Source organism: Ovis canadensis, chromosome 1 (assembly GCF_042477335.2).
Source record: "Ovis canadensis isolate MfBH-ARS-UI-01 breed Bighorn chromosome 1, ARS-UI_OviCan_v2, whole genome shotgun sequence".
Lineage (NCBI taxonomy): Eukaryota > Metazoa > Chordata > Mammalia > Artiodactyla > Bovidae > Ovis > Ovis canadensis.
This window is the reverse complement of record NC_091245.1, coordinates 249,692,862-249,709,989: the sequence shown is the minus strand read 5'-3', so window position 1 is coordinate 249,709,989 and position 17,128 is coordinate 249,692,862. Positions and strand designations below refer to the sequence as shown.

The 17,128-nt window shown below is 36.1% G+C and overlaps 1 protein-coding gene across 8 annotated transcripts in view; it reads right to left on the bottom strand.

Moving 5' to 3' along the window:
- The window catches only part of XRN1 (5'-3' exoribonuclease 1), a 116,167-nt gene that overhangs the window by 67,263 nt on the left and 31,776 nt on the right, over positions 1–17,128 (bottom strand). For 6 of the 8 annotated variants that reach the window (XR_011251238.1, XR_011251239.1, XR_011251236.1 and 3 more), the window contains exons 13-18: positions 15,108–15,197; positions 13,115–13,271; positions 11,471–11,590; positions 1,335–1,504; positions 216–336; positions 20–118 (exon numbers count right to left, since the gene is read on the bottom strand). Coding sequence is in view for 5 of the 8 variants with exons in the window: in XM_069563442.1 (XP_069419543.1) it covers positions 20–118; positions 216–336; positions 1,335–1,504; positions 11,471–11,590; positions 13,115–13,271; positions 15,108–15,197 (757 nt within the window). In the remaining 3 variants the exon portion in view is untranslated. Of the gene's footprint in view, positions 1–19; positions 119–215; positions 337–1,334; positions 1,505–5,970; positions 6,762–11,470; positions 11,591–13,114; positions 13,272–14,288; positions 14,604–15,107; positions 15,198–17,128 lie in introns of those variants that run through there. The other 2 variants (XM_069563479.1, XM_069563487.1) reach the window with 2 other exon arrangements.

Sequence of the window (17,128 nt, the reverse complement as noted above, 5' to 3'; positions counted from 1 at the left end):
CAATAAAGAAAATACTTACAAGTTCATCTGACTCAGCATTCACTAAGATTTCCAACATCATGTTTTCTCCACGACTGCTTTGCTGGAATACTTGAACACCACTTTTCTTTAAAAAAAACTTTAAAAGAATTCACAGAATTTAATTTTTAATTATTTTTCCATAATTACTTCACTTTCAATAAAATAAAAAAATTCTGAACTAAATAGCCACTGACTTTGTGTTTGATGTGTTTCAAAGTAGGAAATCCACAGAAATATAATGCCTTCTGGTCAACCTTGGTTATGTTGTTTTTGCTTATATCTATACGCCAAGCATCTAATGATATTATTTTATACCTAGAAAATAAATCAAGGTATTTTATTTAAAATTCATACATTACAAGCAATCACAGTTTTTCAGCATCCCTTCAGTATTTTGCAAGAGTTATCCTTGCTTTTATACAGGAGAATAACAATTTGTCCTTTCAGACAAAGAAAATATAAAGCAGCAGATCCTCTGTTGTTACTAATTCAGACACAACCATGACTGTAACATACTGAGTGGAAAATTTCCCATTTATTTAAAAATACATATAATATATAAATGTGTAAATATATAATATACATAAATTATACATGTATATATGATTTTTATACTAAAGGAATATATAACACATATTACAAATCTCTACATCTTCCATTTTCCAAAACCCAGAATGAAAAATAAACACTTTATAATGTCTATTTCATCTTTCCCCTTTAAGAAAAGGAAAAATCATAATGGAGAGACGTTTACTTTATCTACAACTCAACTTCCATCTGGGTATTACTGCAGGGAAGATGAGAAAAGAGAAAAAAAGGAAAACATTTTAATGAACAAGAGAAAGAAGAAATGGATTGAAATGGATTTGAGGCAAGAAAACAGAGGAGCTCTTTTATTTCTTGTTTTTCTTCTTTCCTGTTGGGTGGTTAGGAGATGTCAAAGGTAAAGTCATAGCATGTCAAATAATGCTGGGAGCAGACACTGGCAATGAAAACAAAAATTCACACATTTCTTGAGGAAGAGAAGAGATATACACCGTGGGGATGCCAGAGGCAGTAGGGTAGGGAACAACTTTAATAGAAGACAGAAACAGAGAAGCAGAATTGGACCGAAGCAGAGAACTACAGAAACAACTGAAACAGACAGAGAAGCTATGATCCTTGGAAAGCTGGATGTAACTCATTATCAGCTGCATACAAATGTCATAAATTATCTGCTAATTCTCGAAATTGATATTCAAAAGCTTTGTAAAAGTTAATTCTATTTTTTTTGGCTCACTCTCTGTTTTTGAAGAATTACCACACAACATTACCTTGCACAGCATCGCTCTATGGGAGGGAACTTTTCTGGCCATGGAGAGGGGTAGGTGAACTCTGTGTTGCTGTCAAACCAGCACATTAGGCACTCACTATGTTGATTTCTTTTTCGCTCTTCTTTTTTGAGGGAGTGGTTACATGTCTCCATGGCTTCTAACAATCGCTTCTGAATATAACATTGAAGAGAGGGATCAGAAACATAAAAATTTTGTAATCTTAACACATAGAATGAATCTTTTCCCTCAAAAAAACAAAATTACTATTTGTGTTCTTAAAAAGCAAAAACCTTAATAACAGAATTCTTTTCAATTTAATTACATGAAAAACTGATGTGCTATTCTTGTTTCTAAGGGCCTTAGAATATTTCTTGTCACTACAAATTTCTCTGAAAATATTACTCCAAGAGCAGCCACTGAAGTGTGGATAAGAACAGCAGAGAATCAAAATTTAAATATGAATTTGTCACAATTCACTGCTCCTTAATCACTCACATTGCAAATGTGCATTAATATAGAAATGTTCATCTTTATGATTATCTTTTATATTTAATGCAGTTCCAATGAAAATCACAATGGTTTAAAATATATTTTTCAAAGGAAAAATGATGTTAGTGTTCATACTGGCAGAATAAACGTTAAACTGCAAAGTTATCAACTTGTCTTATGAGATCCTATCACTTTTTTATAAAATCACCTATAAGCAAAACACTTAAGTACTGACACCACAAAAGACCCACAGATGAGAAGAACAAAATAAACAGTTAAAAACCAAATCTAAATACATGTCAAACATAGTATTCCAGACACTTAAAATAATGTTTTTGTCCAGCTGGGAAAGAAAGAACATATATATTTCAATATCATACTATATACAAAATAAGCAGTAATGAGACAACAAAGTATTAGAAGAAAATCTAGGAAAGTATTGATAATTTGTAGTGAAAAATTCTCAAGTAAGGCAGAAAAAAGCCTAGCCATTTTAAGGAAAAAGACATTTTTAACTAAAAGAAAATATATGTGATAAAAGAGGTCATGAACAAATCAACAGGCAAATGCCACAATGGGAAAAAATATTCTGAGCATAAAAAGAGTTGCTCAAAATCAAAAAAAGAAAATGAGGGAAAGGATATAAACAGATAATCTATAAAAGGGAAAATGCAAAAGACAAACACACATAAAAATATATCAAATTAGGGAGCAGGTAAAAATAAACTTGAATAATAATAAAATGGCATTCTTTATCATCAGTAGACAGGTGAAAATTAACAATAACATTCAGGACTAGAAAAGCAGAGAAGTAGGTACTCTCAAGTATTGATGCTATGAATTAGACCAGTCTTTTTGAAAAAGAATCTGGTAAAATCAGTTAAAACGAACACCATACACTCCCATTAACCAAGCATTTCTGCTTTGGGGATTCTACTTTATAAAAATAAAATTACCAATACAAGAGAATGTATTAATAAACAAAAAGAATACATAAATACATAAGTACTTTTATCATAGCATTGTGTACAATTGCAAAAACATGAAGAGTTGTAAGACTCTGCAAAATAAGTATGGTGTGTTCCCATGTACTTTTCACCCAATGATAACAACTTACATAGAGCCACAGTAATTATCAAAACTAGGAAACTGACACTGGTACACCATGACTACAGACTTATTCAGATTTCAATGTGCTTAGTCGTTCAGTTGTGTCTGACTCTTACGGACCCTACGGACTATAGCCTGCCAAATTCCTCTGTCCCTGGGGATTCTCCAGTCAAGAATATTGGAGTGGGTTGCCATGCCCTTCACCAGGGGATCTTCCCAACCTAGGGTTCGAACCCAGGACACCTGATTTGCAGGTGGATTCTTTACTGTCTGAGTCACCAGGGAAGCTTCAGATTTCACTAGTTTTATATGTAAATACTGTATATATACAGCAGTATGGAATTCTTATCATACATGCAGACTCATGTGTGTGTGCTCAGTCGCTGAGTGGTGTCTGACTCTTTGCGACCCCTATGGACTGTAGGCTGCTAGGCTCCTTGTCCACAGGGTATTCTTCAGGCAAGAATAATGGAGTGGGTTGCCATGCCCTCCTCTAGGGAATCTTTTCAACTCAGGGATCGAACCCAGGTTTCCTGCAACACAGGCAGATTCTTTACCATCTGAGCTACCAGGTAAACCTCATGTCAGTTCAGTTCAGTCGCTCAGTCGTGTCCGACTCTTTGCAACCCCATGAATCGCAGCCCGCCAGGCCTCCCTGTCCATCACCAACTCCCGGAGTTCACCCAAACTCATGTCCATCGAGTCGGTGAAACCATCCAGCCATCTCATCCTCTGTCGACCCCTTCTCCTCCTGCCCCCATCCCTCCCAGCATCAGGGTCTTTTCCAATGAGTCAAATCTTCACAACAGAAGCTGGAATCAAGATTGCCGGGAGAAATATCAATAACCTCAGATATGCAGATGACACCACTCTTATGGCAGAAAGTGAAGAGGAACTAAAAAGCCTCTTCATGAAAGTGAAAGAGGAGAGTGAAAAAGTTGGCTTAAAGGTCAACATTCAGAAAACAAAGATCATGGCATCTGGTCCCATCACTTCATGGGAAATAGATGGGGAAACAATGGAAACAGTGTCAGACTTTATTTTGGGGGGCTCCCAAATTACTGCAGATGGTGACTGCAGCCATGAAATTAAAAGACGCTTACTCCTTGGAAGGAAAGTTATGACCAACCTAGATAGCATATTGAAAAGCAGAGACATTACTTTGCTGACTAAGGTCCGTCTAGTCAAGGCTATGGTTTTTCCTGTGGTCATGTATGGATGTGAGAGTTGGACTGTGAAGAAGGCTGAGCACCAAAGAATCGATGCTTTTGAACTGTGGTGTTGGAGAAGACTCTTGAGAGTTGCTTGGACTGCAAGGAGATCCAACCAGTCCATTCTGAAGGAGATCAGCCCTGGGATTTCTTTGGAAAGAATGATACTAAAGCTGAAACTCCAGTACTTTGGCCACCTCATGCGAAGAGTTGACTCATTGGAAAAGACTCTGATGCTGGGAGGGATTGGGGGCAGGAGGAGAAGGAGACGACAGAGGATGAGATGGCTGGATGGCATTACTGACTCGATTGCCATGAGTCTGAGTAAACTCCGGGAGTTGGTGATGGACAGGGAGGCCTGGCGTGCTGCAAGTCATGGGGTCACAAAGAGTCAGACACGACTGAGCGACTGAACTGAATTGAACTGAACTCTTCGCATGAGGTGGCCAAAGTATTGGAGTTTCAGCTTTAGCATCAGTCCTTCCAATGAACACCCAGGACTGATCTCCTTTAGAGTGGACTGGTTGGATCTCCTTGCAGTCCAAGGGACTCTCAAGAGTCTTCTCGAACACCACAGCTCAAAAGCATCAATTCTTTGGCAGTCAGCTTTCTTCACAGTCCAACTTTCACATCCATACATGACCACTGGAAAAACCATAGCCTTGACTAGATGGATCTTTGTTGGCAAAGTAATGTCTCTGCTTTTCAATATGCTATCTAGGTTGGTCATAATTTTCCTTCCAAGGAGTAAGCGTCTTTTAATTTCATGGCTGCAATCACCATCTGCAGTTATTCTGAAGCCCAGAAAACTAAAGTCTGACACTGTTTCCACTGTTTCCCCATCTATTTCCCATGAAATGATGGGACTAGATGCCATAATCTTAGTTTTCTGAATGTTGAGCTTTAAGCCAACTTTTTCACTCTCCTCTTTCACTTTCATCAAGAGGCTTTTTAGTTCCTCTTCACTTTCTGCCATAAGGGTGGTGTCATCTGCATATCTGAGGTTATTGATATTTCTCCCGGCAATCTTGATTCCAGCTTGTGCTTCTTCCAGCCCAGCATTTCTCATGATGTACTCTGCATAGAAGTTAAATAAGCAGAGTGACAATATACAGCCTTGATGTACTCCTTTTCCTATTTGGAACCAGTCTGTTGTTCCATGTCCAGTTCTAACTGTTGCTTCCTGACCTGCATATAGGTTTCTCAGAGGCAGGTCAAGTGGTGGGGTATTCCCATCTCTTTCAGAATTTTCCACAGTTTATTGTGATCCACACAGTCAAAGGCTTTGGCATAGTCCTTAAAGCAGAAATAGATGTTGCTTTTTCCACAATCCAGGAGATGTTGGCAATTTGATCTCTGGTTCCTCTGCCTTTCCTAAAACCAGCTTGAACATCTAGAAGTTCACAGTTCACGTATTGCTGAAGCCTGGCTTGGAGAATTTTAAGCATAACTTTACTAGCGTGTGAAATGAGTGCAATTGTGCGGTAGTTTGAGCATTCTTTGGCATTGCCTTTCTTTGGGATTGGAATGAAAGCTGACCTTTTCCAGTCCTGTGGCCACTGCCCAATTTTCCAAATTTGCTGGCATATTGAGTGCAACACTTTCACAGCATCACGTTCCAGGATTTGAACTAGCTAAACTGTAATTCCATCAACTCCACTAGCTTTGTTCATAGTGATGCTTTCTAAGGCCCACTTGTCTTCACATTCCAGGATATCTGGCTCGAGGTGAGTGATCACACCATCGTGATTATCTTGGTCCTGAAGATCTTTTTTGTATAGTTCTTTTGTGTACTCTTGCCACCTCTTTTTAATATCTTCTTCTTCTGTTAGGTCCAGACCATTTCTGTCCTTTATCGAGCCCATCTTTGCATGAAATGTTCCCTTGGTATCTCTACTTTTCTTGAAGAGATCTCTAGTCTTTTTCTTTCTGTTGTTTTCCTCTATTTCTTTGCATTGATCACTGAGGAAGGCGTTCTTATCTCTCCTTGCTATTCTTTGGAATTCTGCATTTCAGATGCTTATATCTTTCCTTTTCTCCTTTGCTTTTCGCTTTTCTTTTCACAGCTATTTGTAAGGCCTCCCCGGAATGCCATTTTGCTTTTCTGCATTTCTTTTCCATGGGGATGGTCTTGATCCCTGTTTCCTGTACAACGTCATGAATCTCAGTCCATAGTTCATCAGTCACTCTGTCTATCAGATCTAGTCCCTTCAATCTATTTCTCACTTCCACTGTATAATCATAAGGACTTTGATTTAGGTCATACCTGAATGGTCTAGTGGTTTTACCTACTTTCTTCAATGTAAGTCTGAATTTGGCAATAAGGAGTTCATGATCTTAGCCACAGTCAGCTCCCGGTCTTGTTTTTGCTGACTATACAGAGCTTCTCATCTTTGGCTGCAAAGAATATAATCAATCTGATTTCGGTGTTGACCATTTGGTGATGTCCATGTGTAGAGTTGTCTCTTGTGTTGTTGAAAAAGGGTGTTTGCTATGACCAGCCCATTTTCTTGGCAAAACTCTATTAGCCTTTGCCCTGCTTCATTCAGCATTCCAATGCCAAATTTGTCTGTTACCTCAGGTGTTTCTTGACTTCCTCCTTTTGCATTCCAGTCCCCTATAATGAAAAGAACATCTTTTTTGGGTGTTAGTTCTAAAAGGTCTTGTAGGTCTTCATTGAACCGTTCCACTTAAGCTTCTTCAGCATTACTGGTTGGGGCATAGACTTGAATTACTCTGATACTGAATGGTTTGCCTTGGAAACGAACAGAGATCATTCTGTCATTTTTGAGATTGCATTTGAGGTCATGGGTGGCAGCCGAGAGGAGCTACTACATGTCCAAGGTCAGGGGCGGCAGCCGAGAATGCCAGGGTGCAATGGCACAGGAGCGGCCAAGAGGAGCTACCCCACGCCTGAGGTCAGGGGCTGTGGCTGGGAGGAGCTACCCCACGTCCGATGTCAGGGGCAGCCAACCGATAGGAGCTACTCCACTCCTGAGGTCAGGGGCGGTGGCCGGGAGGAGCTACCCCATGCCCAAGTAGTGATGGCTGTGCGGGCACAGGAGAGCCTAGAAGAGCTACTCCATGTTCAAGGTCAGGAGGGGTGGCTTTGAGGAGATTCCCTTCATCCAAGGTAAGGAACAGCGGCTGTGCTTTGCTGGAGTAGCCATGAAGAGATACCCCACATCCAAGGTAAGAGAAACCCAAATAAGACAGTAGATGTTGCAAGAGGCATCAGAGGGCAGACATACCAACCATAATCACAAAAACTAGTCAGTGTAATCACACGGACCACAGCCTTGTCTAGCTCAATGAAAGTAAGCCATGCCATGTGGGGCCACCCAAGACAGGCGGCTCACAGTGGAGAGTTCTGAAAAAATGTGGATCACTGGAGAAGGGAATGGCAAAACACTTCAGTATTCTTGCCTTGAGAACCCCATGAACAGTATGAAAAGGCAAAATGATAGGATACCGAAAGAGGAACTCCCCAGGTCGGTAGGTGCCCAATATGCTACCGGAGATCAGTGGAGAAATAACTCCAGAAAGAATGAAGGGATGGAGCCAAAGCAAAAACAATACCCAGTTGTGGATATGACTGGTGATAGAAGCAAGGTCCGATGCTGTAAAGAGAAATATTACATAGGAACCTGGAAGGTCAGGTCCATGAATCAAAGCAAATTGTAAGTGGTCAACCAGGAGATGGCAAGAGTGAACGTCGACATTCTAGGAATCAGCAAACTAAAATGCACCGGAATTTGTGAATTTAACTCAAATGACCATTATATCTACTACTGTGGGCAGGAATCCCTTAGAAGAAATGGAGTAGCCATCATGGTCAACAAAAGCGTCCGAAAACTTCATGTAACCACCCCTAAAACTGGAATACAGGACTGTCACATCATTGTAAAGAAACTCCTTCGCATTATCCCTTCAGAGTCACATTCTATCCCCCAAAGACCTGTTTTATATTATAATAATTTTATCATTTCAAATATATTACATAAATGGAACCATATAAAACCTTCAAAGATTGACTTTTTCTGTCAAATGAACTTTTCCCCATCCTTTGTTTATATAAGTAGTTCTTTTTATTGCTGAGTAGTATGCCTCACACAGAGTTGGACACGACTGAAGTGACTTAGCAGCAGCAGCAGTATGCCATTATATGAATGTACTACAGGTTTTTTTTTAATCCATTCACTCATTGAAAGATATCTGAATTTTTTTCCAGTTTGGAGTTATCACAAATAACTTGCTCTGGACAATAATGTAAAGGTTTTTACCCACATTTATAGCCAGCTGTTTCAGTACCAGTTGTTACAAAGCTTTTTCTTTACCTATTGAATAGCTCTGATGTCTTAATTGAAAATTTATTAACTGGACAAGTACAGATCTAGGCTGTTGGCCTCTATTCTGTTTCACTGATCTATGCCTATTATGATGTAGGAAACATACTGCCTTGATTACTTTAGCCTCATGATAAGTCATGAAATCAGATAATGAAAATCTTTCAGTATTGTTCTTCCTACAGATTGTTTTAGCTATTCTAGATACTTTGCAATTTCATCCAAACTTTAAAACTGGACTTTTGATTTCTATACAAAAATTTGCTGCATTTTTGCTGAGATTATGTTGAGCCCAAAGATCAATATGGGAAGAGGTTATTTCTTAACAATATCAAATCTTCTATTCCTTGAACATGGTATATTCTTCCATTTATTTAGGTCTCCATATCTCAACACTATTTGTAGTTTTCAGTGTGCATCCTGTTAAATTTATAAATGTGTATTTTATATTTCTTAATGCTACTGAAAGTAAAAGTCTTTTTATTTAAAAAATTTATATTTTCCAATTTTTTGATGCTAGTATATATAAAACCAATTTAATTTTGTATAGATTTTATATTTTGTGACCTTGCTAAATTTACTTATTGTTAATCGTATCTTTTTGAAGATTCCTTAGAATTTTCTATTTTTGTAGTAATGTTATGTGCATATAAAAACAATTTTTCTTCTTCCTTTCTAATGCCTTTATTTCTTTCTCTTGACTTAATACAGTGGACTCCTAATACAGTATTAGAGAGAATTGATTAGAATAAACATCGTTGTCTTAAGCTTGATTTTACGAAGAAAACATTAAAAATTTTATATTGTTAGCAGTGCATATGTGTGTGCCAAATCACTTCGGTTGTGTCAGACTCTTTGTGACCCTATGGGCTGTAGCCTATTAGGTTCCTCTCTCCATGGGTTTTTTAAACATGCACTTTATTTGGTTTTGATGTCCCTGGTGGCTCAGACAGTAAAAGCGTTTGCCTACAATGGGGAAGACCAGGGTTTGATCCCTGGGTCGCGAAGATTCCCTGCGAAAGGAAATGGCAACCCACTCCAGTACTCTTGCCTGGAAAATCTCATGGATGGAGCAGCCTGGTAGGCTACAGTCCATGGGGTCGCAAAGAGTTGGACACGACTGAGCGATTTCACTTATTTGGTTGAGGAAGCTCCCTCTAATTTCTAGTAGTTGAGCATTTCTATTAAAATTGGGTGTTGAATACTCAAACGTGGTAAATCACATTGAAAACCAACACTATATTTCTAAAGTAAATCTCATTTGGTTATGAGTATTATCTTTCTATATTATTGGATCCCATCTGGCTTGACTGTGTTAAAAGTTTTGCATCTACTTTAGGAGGGATATTATCAAGTAATTTTCTTTTCTTATAGCACCATTGGCTATTATGCTGGCCTAATATATTGGGAAGTGATTATTCCTCTTCTATGTTCTCAAAGTTTGTATAAAATTTGTATTATTTCTTTCATGAACGCTTACTAGAATTCACAAGTCAAGACATCTGAGCCTAGAATTTTTCTCCGAGACGATTTTAAATTATGAACTAAATGTCTTTAAAAGATACAGGATTACTCAGATTTTTATGTTTTTTTTTTCTGTCAGTTTTGCTGAATCACGTTTAAGGAACTGTGTTCATTTCATTTAAATTGTTAAATTTGTTGGCATAAAATTGCTTACAATATGCCTTATCGATTTTTAAAATAACTATAGGATTTATAGGACACCTCTTCTTTCATTCTATTTTTTTTGGGGGGGGGGGATAAACAGTCTTTATTTCACCAGCAAATAAATTCAGGTCATCTCAGGTTTGGTAACCAAACAGATCATAAGAAAACATGTTTGCTCTCAGATTTTTTAAATTATAAAATTTAGGAAAAAAAAGGTATTGTGGAAATATATATATACATAGGCCTTAGAAATTTATATATAAGGATAAATGTGTAAATAGATATCTTTGTTGTTGTTTAGTCACTAAGTTGTGTCTAACTGTTTGTGACCCCATGGACTATAGCCTGCTAGACTCCTCTGTCTATGGGATTTCCCAGGCAAGAATACTGGAGTGGGTTGCCATTTCCTTCTCCATTTCATTCTAAATTTATGCGTTCTCCCCTGGTGCTCTAGTTTTTTAAAGCCTTTTCTGATCTGTCTTCCTAGGATTTATCAATTTTATTAATCTTTCAAGAGGATCAACTTTTGGTTTCATTGATTTTTCTCTATTGTTTGTTCATTTTCCATGGATTTCTGCTCCTGTCTTTTTGTTTTCTTCATTCTGCTTAGTTTAGATTTAAATTGCTCTTGTTTTTCTAGCTTCTTACAGTAAGAAGTTTAATTTACTTCAAAATATTTTCTTGTTTAGTATAAGTACCTAGAACCTTAAGTTTCCCTTTTAGGCCTGCTTTAATTTTATCACACAGATTATGATATGTGTTCTCATTATCATTCAGATAAAACATTTCAAATATTCCTTTAAATTTCTTTAATATATGGATTATTTAGAAGTGGGTTATTTGATTTCAAAATTTTTATAAATTTTCAGAGATCTGTTGCTGATTTTTAACTTAATTCTATGTGGTCAGAGAACATTCACATTACGATTTCACCCTTTTTAATTTATTAAGACATTTTTATGCCTTACCAAATAATCTTGGTGAACAGTCTTTCACTTAAAAATGTGTATTCCTTAGTTGCTGGGTGTACTGTCCTACAAATATTAATGAGGTTAAGTAGGCTTATAATGTTATTTAAGTCTTTGATCTTTGGTAATACTCTCTGTTCTGAAGCCTACTTGGTCTAACATTAGTAAAGCAATGCCAGCTTCCTTATAATTAGCATACACAGAAGTTTTGATGCACAGAACGAAGATGAGAGTAGTTAAAATTCATTAACACAAATGGTGATTAAAATCCATTGCTCATTCATTTATGTGAAGTAATCTCTAATTAAAATACAAGTGTATATATAACCATTTCATGCACTGACCTCATCAATAAAAGGTATTAGTACCACAGCTTCCCATTCCTGTTGTTTCCCATTCAGGTCAGTTTTAAAATCAGGTGGATAATATTCTATGATTGGTGAATCATCACTGGTCATCAAATGCTGTGAAAACATAAAATAGTGTAATAGAAATGTAAGAACTAATATCAATGTAGCTTTTTCTTAATATATTAATAATATTTGTTTACCTATTACAATTGAAAATTTCTAAGCAAAGCAAAAGTAAGTTTTCACATCTTAGATATGTTACAGTATACTTATTATATTTTGATTTTCAAATATGAGACTTCTTATTTCACTGCCACTCGTCACTTTCTCATTCCACTAAGCTAGTTATATAGCCAAACTATCCTTACTCTGAATTTTATCATCTTCTATAGTCTTTTCACTCTACAAGGCTCATCTAAGTTCTGTTTTTCCATTTAGATTTCAGTTCATTTCACACACTCCATTTTTAACCTTATTTTCATGTCATAATCAACTGACTTTATTAAGTTATATAACTGTCATCTAAGACAATTTAAAAAGAAAAAGAAATCCTAAAATACAAGAATCTCTTTACCACCAATAGCAAAGATAGAAAGCCCAATAAGACATGTTTTTAATTAGAGATTTTATAACAGAAGTAGATAAAGAAACCTAAAGATATCCTCTAGGAAATGAATACAGAAGATCATGACATAAAAAATTTTAAAGAAATAAAAGCATATTTCTCAGGGTAATATTCAAAATAAAATAATCAGTATGTCATGGGTACAGAAGAATCAAAACATATGTGGCAATAGAAACTTGCATGGCTATATCAGTCCAGAATGGTTGAGTATCAATTCTTAATGTATTGAAGATAGGAAAAAAAGCATCAAAGAAACTAAAGGAAGGAAGGCCATGGGCCAGAATGAAGGACAGGTTAAGTTTCAGAAAGATTTAGAAGGAAGCTGGATACTGTTCAAGCAGCGAAGGTATGTGATATGTATATATTTATGTGTGTCTATATTCCTGGCATAGGCCACAGAATTAGAAGAACAGACTGATGCTCTAGAAGAACTAAACTGAAGTTTGCCCTCAAAATCAGTTTAGCAGGCTTAGTGTAATTTTGGTGACCCAATCACCCCTGAAACAGCTTTCTCCTGTTATATGAAGTACGTTAATCAGAGAGAAGTTTTTTATTCCATAATTTGATAAATGAAATTCTTAAAATCCAAATATAAATGAAAGCAGCAATTTTGTTGAGATAAACAACTTACTAGAATCATCCATATTCTATTAGGTAGAGGGTAAAAGAGAACAGAAACAAAATCTAATATCTGGACAGAGCAGATGGCTTTAGATTTTGCCAAGCTCAATTTACTTTCACCAGTGCAGAGACAAACTGGAGATGTGCTTAAAGATACTGAAAACAAAGAAGCTATGCTTTGAATGGTTTATGAAATGTGTCTGCATTTTTAAAACAAGTTAACTTTAAATCAAGGAATTACTTTTCAAGGGACTTGCTTAAGAAATACTACATTTGAAACTGAAAATAAATATATTTAGCTATTAAAGAAATTTGGTACGATGTTTCTAGGTTTGGAGGAGGAACTCATAAATATTAAAAATAACACAAATACATTTAATTCTAAAACCCACCTGGTAGCATGCAGGAAGTAAATTTTTGCTAGCTGCTGGAAGTACAGCAAGAAGCTGTTCAAATGGCTTAAAAGGTTTTCCCAGTTCAAAATGGATTTTGAGTGTACTGATGTTGCGGATATCAGACAGGAAAGGTGCATAATGGTACGGATAAAACCTGTAAGACAAAACTGAACTTTAAACAATTGACAAATTTTATGAAACAGATCAATAGTTAGTATATACTTTTCAATATTCTATTTTAACAGCTGTGCCTCCGTGTGTATGTTCAGTCGTGCCCACACATAGCAATAATTCTAAAGAAAAAAATCACTCACAATTATGCCACATGAATATAAGAAATCAGCAATGTTGGAAAATGTAGATTACTTGATGACAACAAGTATTTTATTTTCTTAATTTTTAAAGTGGTTTATATTTCAAAAATTTAGATGTATGTAATTGAAGGGTATATATATTAATAACACATTTAAAATATAATTTATTATTTATACAAATAATACAATGACTCCAGTTTCAGAAGTATTGAGTGTGAATCTTCCAAAGAAGATTCTCAGAATGAACTAATAAGCCAGTCAGAAGACATTCAGTTACTTCATGTGGGCCTGAGCTTCTCTCATGAAGACATAGGGAAGTCTGAGCTCATATGGTTGTTACTAGTCAGTTCTAAGAATCATCATTTTTGAATTAGCTGTGTATACATATATATTGTGTTTGTGATAAGGATTAAACCATTCGTCAATCATGCACACTATTTGTTTTTAAAATCTTCCCATATCTAACATGAAGAAATATTTTTAGAAATTTCAAACATAATTTTTAAAAAATTTTAAAAATTTCAATGTTCTTAATGTCTGACTAAAAATACCAAAATAAAAGCCAACAGAATATTTTTATATTCCACAATTATGGCATACTTCAAAAGAATGGGAAAATTTAGGAGGCAGAATGGCATGTGGAACAATAGAAAATGTAAAGACTTCGGAAATCAGATAGGCATGTACTTGGATATTGGTGCGTGATATTGGAAAGGCTATTTAACCTCTCTGAGCCTCATCTGTCAAAAGCAGAAAACAATATTTACTTTAAACAGCTTTGAGGACTATATGAGCACATGCTTTACAAGTGCTTGGCCTCAGTGCCTGGTAATATAATAGGTATAACTTACACTCACCTTCTTAAAAAATGGCAAATCGAGGATTTTTTTTTGTCACTACAGTGCTCTTCAAAGATGCCCTGAGAATCTTGTTAGTTATTGTAGATATTTTTTAAAAGGCTATTAGTAAGTGAAATTCTATTAATAATTAATGCCACATTATTGTGCACTGGTATGTTTTGCTGTTGGTGCTTTAACACAGAGCCTAGAAGATGCTCTGAAAACAAAACAAAACAAGCTATCTCATCACTTAAAAGTGTCTATTTTTCCCTGTATCATTTTTTTACTTGTTTTCTATTTCAGTGGATGGTTTGGAAATGTAGATGGAACTTGCTGGAATAAAAAACATGAGATAAATAGAGAATTATTATATTCCAGGAGAAGTAAATTCTTTTCTCCTTTCTTCATTACCCTTCCCAGTCTAACATGCATATAATCCATTCTTCATTACTAACAGAAAAAAATTTTCAAACACATAAAGATATAGAGAAGAATATAATAAACAATCCCACTTAACATCACTCAGACCCAGTAACTGTCAAGACTTTGTGACACTTCATTCATTATGATAGAAAGTTTTAAATCCTTAGATTAACAGAGAGCTTTTTATTATGGGCCATCTACTATAGCTGGAAGTATCTTTGTTATAAAAGGATCTTTTTAAAATATTACAATACTAAAAAAGATTCTTTTTCACTTAAACTTGGCTATACGTATTTTTTTAAAAATACTATTATTATCATAAAAAAAAGTAAAAAGAAGAGATTATCAAATGAGCTTATAGTAGAATGAGCCATTATAAACTACAAAACTTCATTTTTGTTTTTATTCCCTCACCAGCTCCAGGACTGAACTCCATGATAGTAATAGTGCAAAATCCACTGTATTGCCTGAACATAACATGCAGCTTGATCAGCCAGAAAGTCACTGAAAATAGAAAATAATATTTTCATTATAACATTATTTCCTGAAGATAGGCCATTGTGTTTAAAACATGATATCTACTAATATCACATTCTGCCTCACATGATTTATTTAATCAATGAATAAGCCAAAAACTGCAATCAGAAAAAACTCTAAAATATTATTAAAAAAAATTCTATCACGCCACATTAAAAATTTGCCTTATAGTTTTCCTAAACCAACTATCAGAATACTTAAACCTGCTGTGCATACTTATTCAGTCAATGTACTATATCTTTAGTATCAAGTTTGAGGGTTTAATGAAGCTTTCTAAACAGTGGCACTACCACTTTCTTAAATATTCAGAGTGTGATAGAAGACAAAGATGGAAATCTTATTTGGGAGGATGCCTGAGCGAATCACAGGAGGAAATCAGGAAGATCTTCAAATCTGGTTATAATAGCTAGAACATACTTTTAAAAGTGTTATATCCACTGAACAATATTCCCTTTAATGTCATTTTCTCCAAAAAACTATCATTTAAGGTAAAATAATCACACACACACAGCAAAAAAAGAGCACCCTGGGGACTTCCCTGGTGGTACAGTGGCTGGGAGTCCGCCTGCCAATGAAGGGCACAAGAGATTGATACCTGGTCTGGGGAGATCAAAGCTATGGTTTTTCCTGTGGTCATGTATGGATGTGAGAGTTGGACTGTGAAGAAAGCTGAGTGCCGAAGATTTGATGCTTCTGAACTGTGGTGTTGGAGAAGACTCTTGAGAGTCCCCTGGACTGCAAGGAGATCTAACCAGTCCATTCTGAAGGAGATCAGCCCTGGGATTTCTTTGGAAGGAATGATGCTAAAGCTGAAACTCCAGTACTTTGGCCACCTCATGCGAAGAGTTGACTCATTGGAACAGACTGATGCTGGGAGGGGTTAGGGGCAAGAGGAGAAGGGGACAACAGAGGATGAGATGGCTGGATGGCATCACTGACTCGATAGATGTGAGTCTGAGTGAACTCCGGGAGTTGGTGATGGACAGGGAAGCCTGGAAATCTTGGATCTTTCCTTGGGCAGTCTCTAGGAAAGATTCTTAGTATTTCATTTTTTTTAAAAGTAAAAATAATAGTATAGAAAATATCTAAGTATAGTACATATAATAAGGGTACAAAGAATTTTATGAAACTTTTATCTCACTGACAGAAGAACAGCCTCATCTGATGGTTAAGGATGGGCTCCGGAGCCAGATTGCCTGTTACTTATATTCTGGCTTTGCCACTCATTACCTATGCATGTCACCTGGAGCAAATCACTTAAATCTCTCTATTCCTTAACTTCCTCCATTTTAAAATAATAATAATTCTATTTATCTTAAAAAACTGTTGTGAGAATTACAACAACTTAACATTTTCACATTATGTACATATATTTATATATGTTTATATTTTGAAATTATAAATGAGTTATTTTTTAAATGTTTAGGATAGTACCTGGCACTAGACAAGATGGTCAATATCAAGATCAGATTGATTATGTTCTTTGCAGCCAAAGACAGAGACGCTCTAAACACAGTAAGCAAAAACAAAACCTGGAGCTGACTGTGACTCAGATCATGAGCTCCTGACTGCAAAATTCAGGCTTAAATTGAAGAAAGTAGGGAAAACCACTGGGCCATTCAGGTACGACCTAAATCAAGTCCCTTATGATTATGCAGTGGAGGTGACAAATAGATTCAAGGGATTACATCTGATAGAGTGCCTGAAGAACTATGGACAGAGGTTTATAACACTGTACAGGAGGCAGTGACTGAAAAGGCATCCCAAAGAAAAAGAAATGTAAAAAGGCAAACTGGTTGGTTGAGGAGGCTTTACAAATAACTGAGGAAAGAAGAAAAGCAAAAGGCAAGAGAGAATGGGAAAGATATACCCAACTGAATGCAGAGTTCCAGAGAACA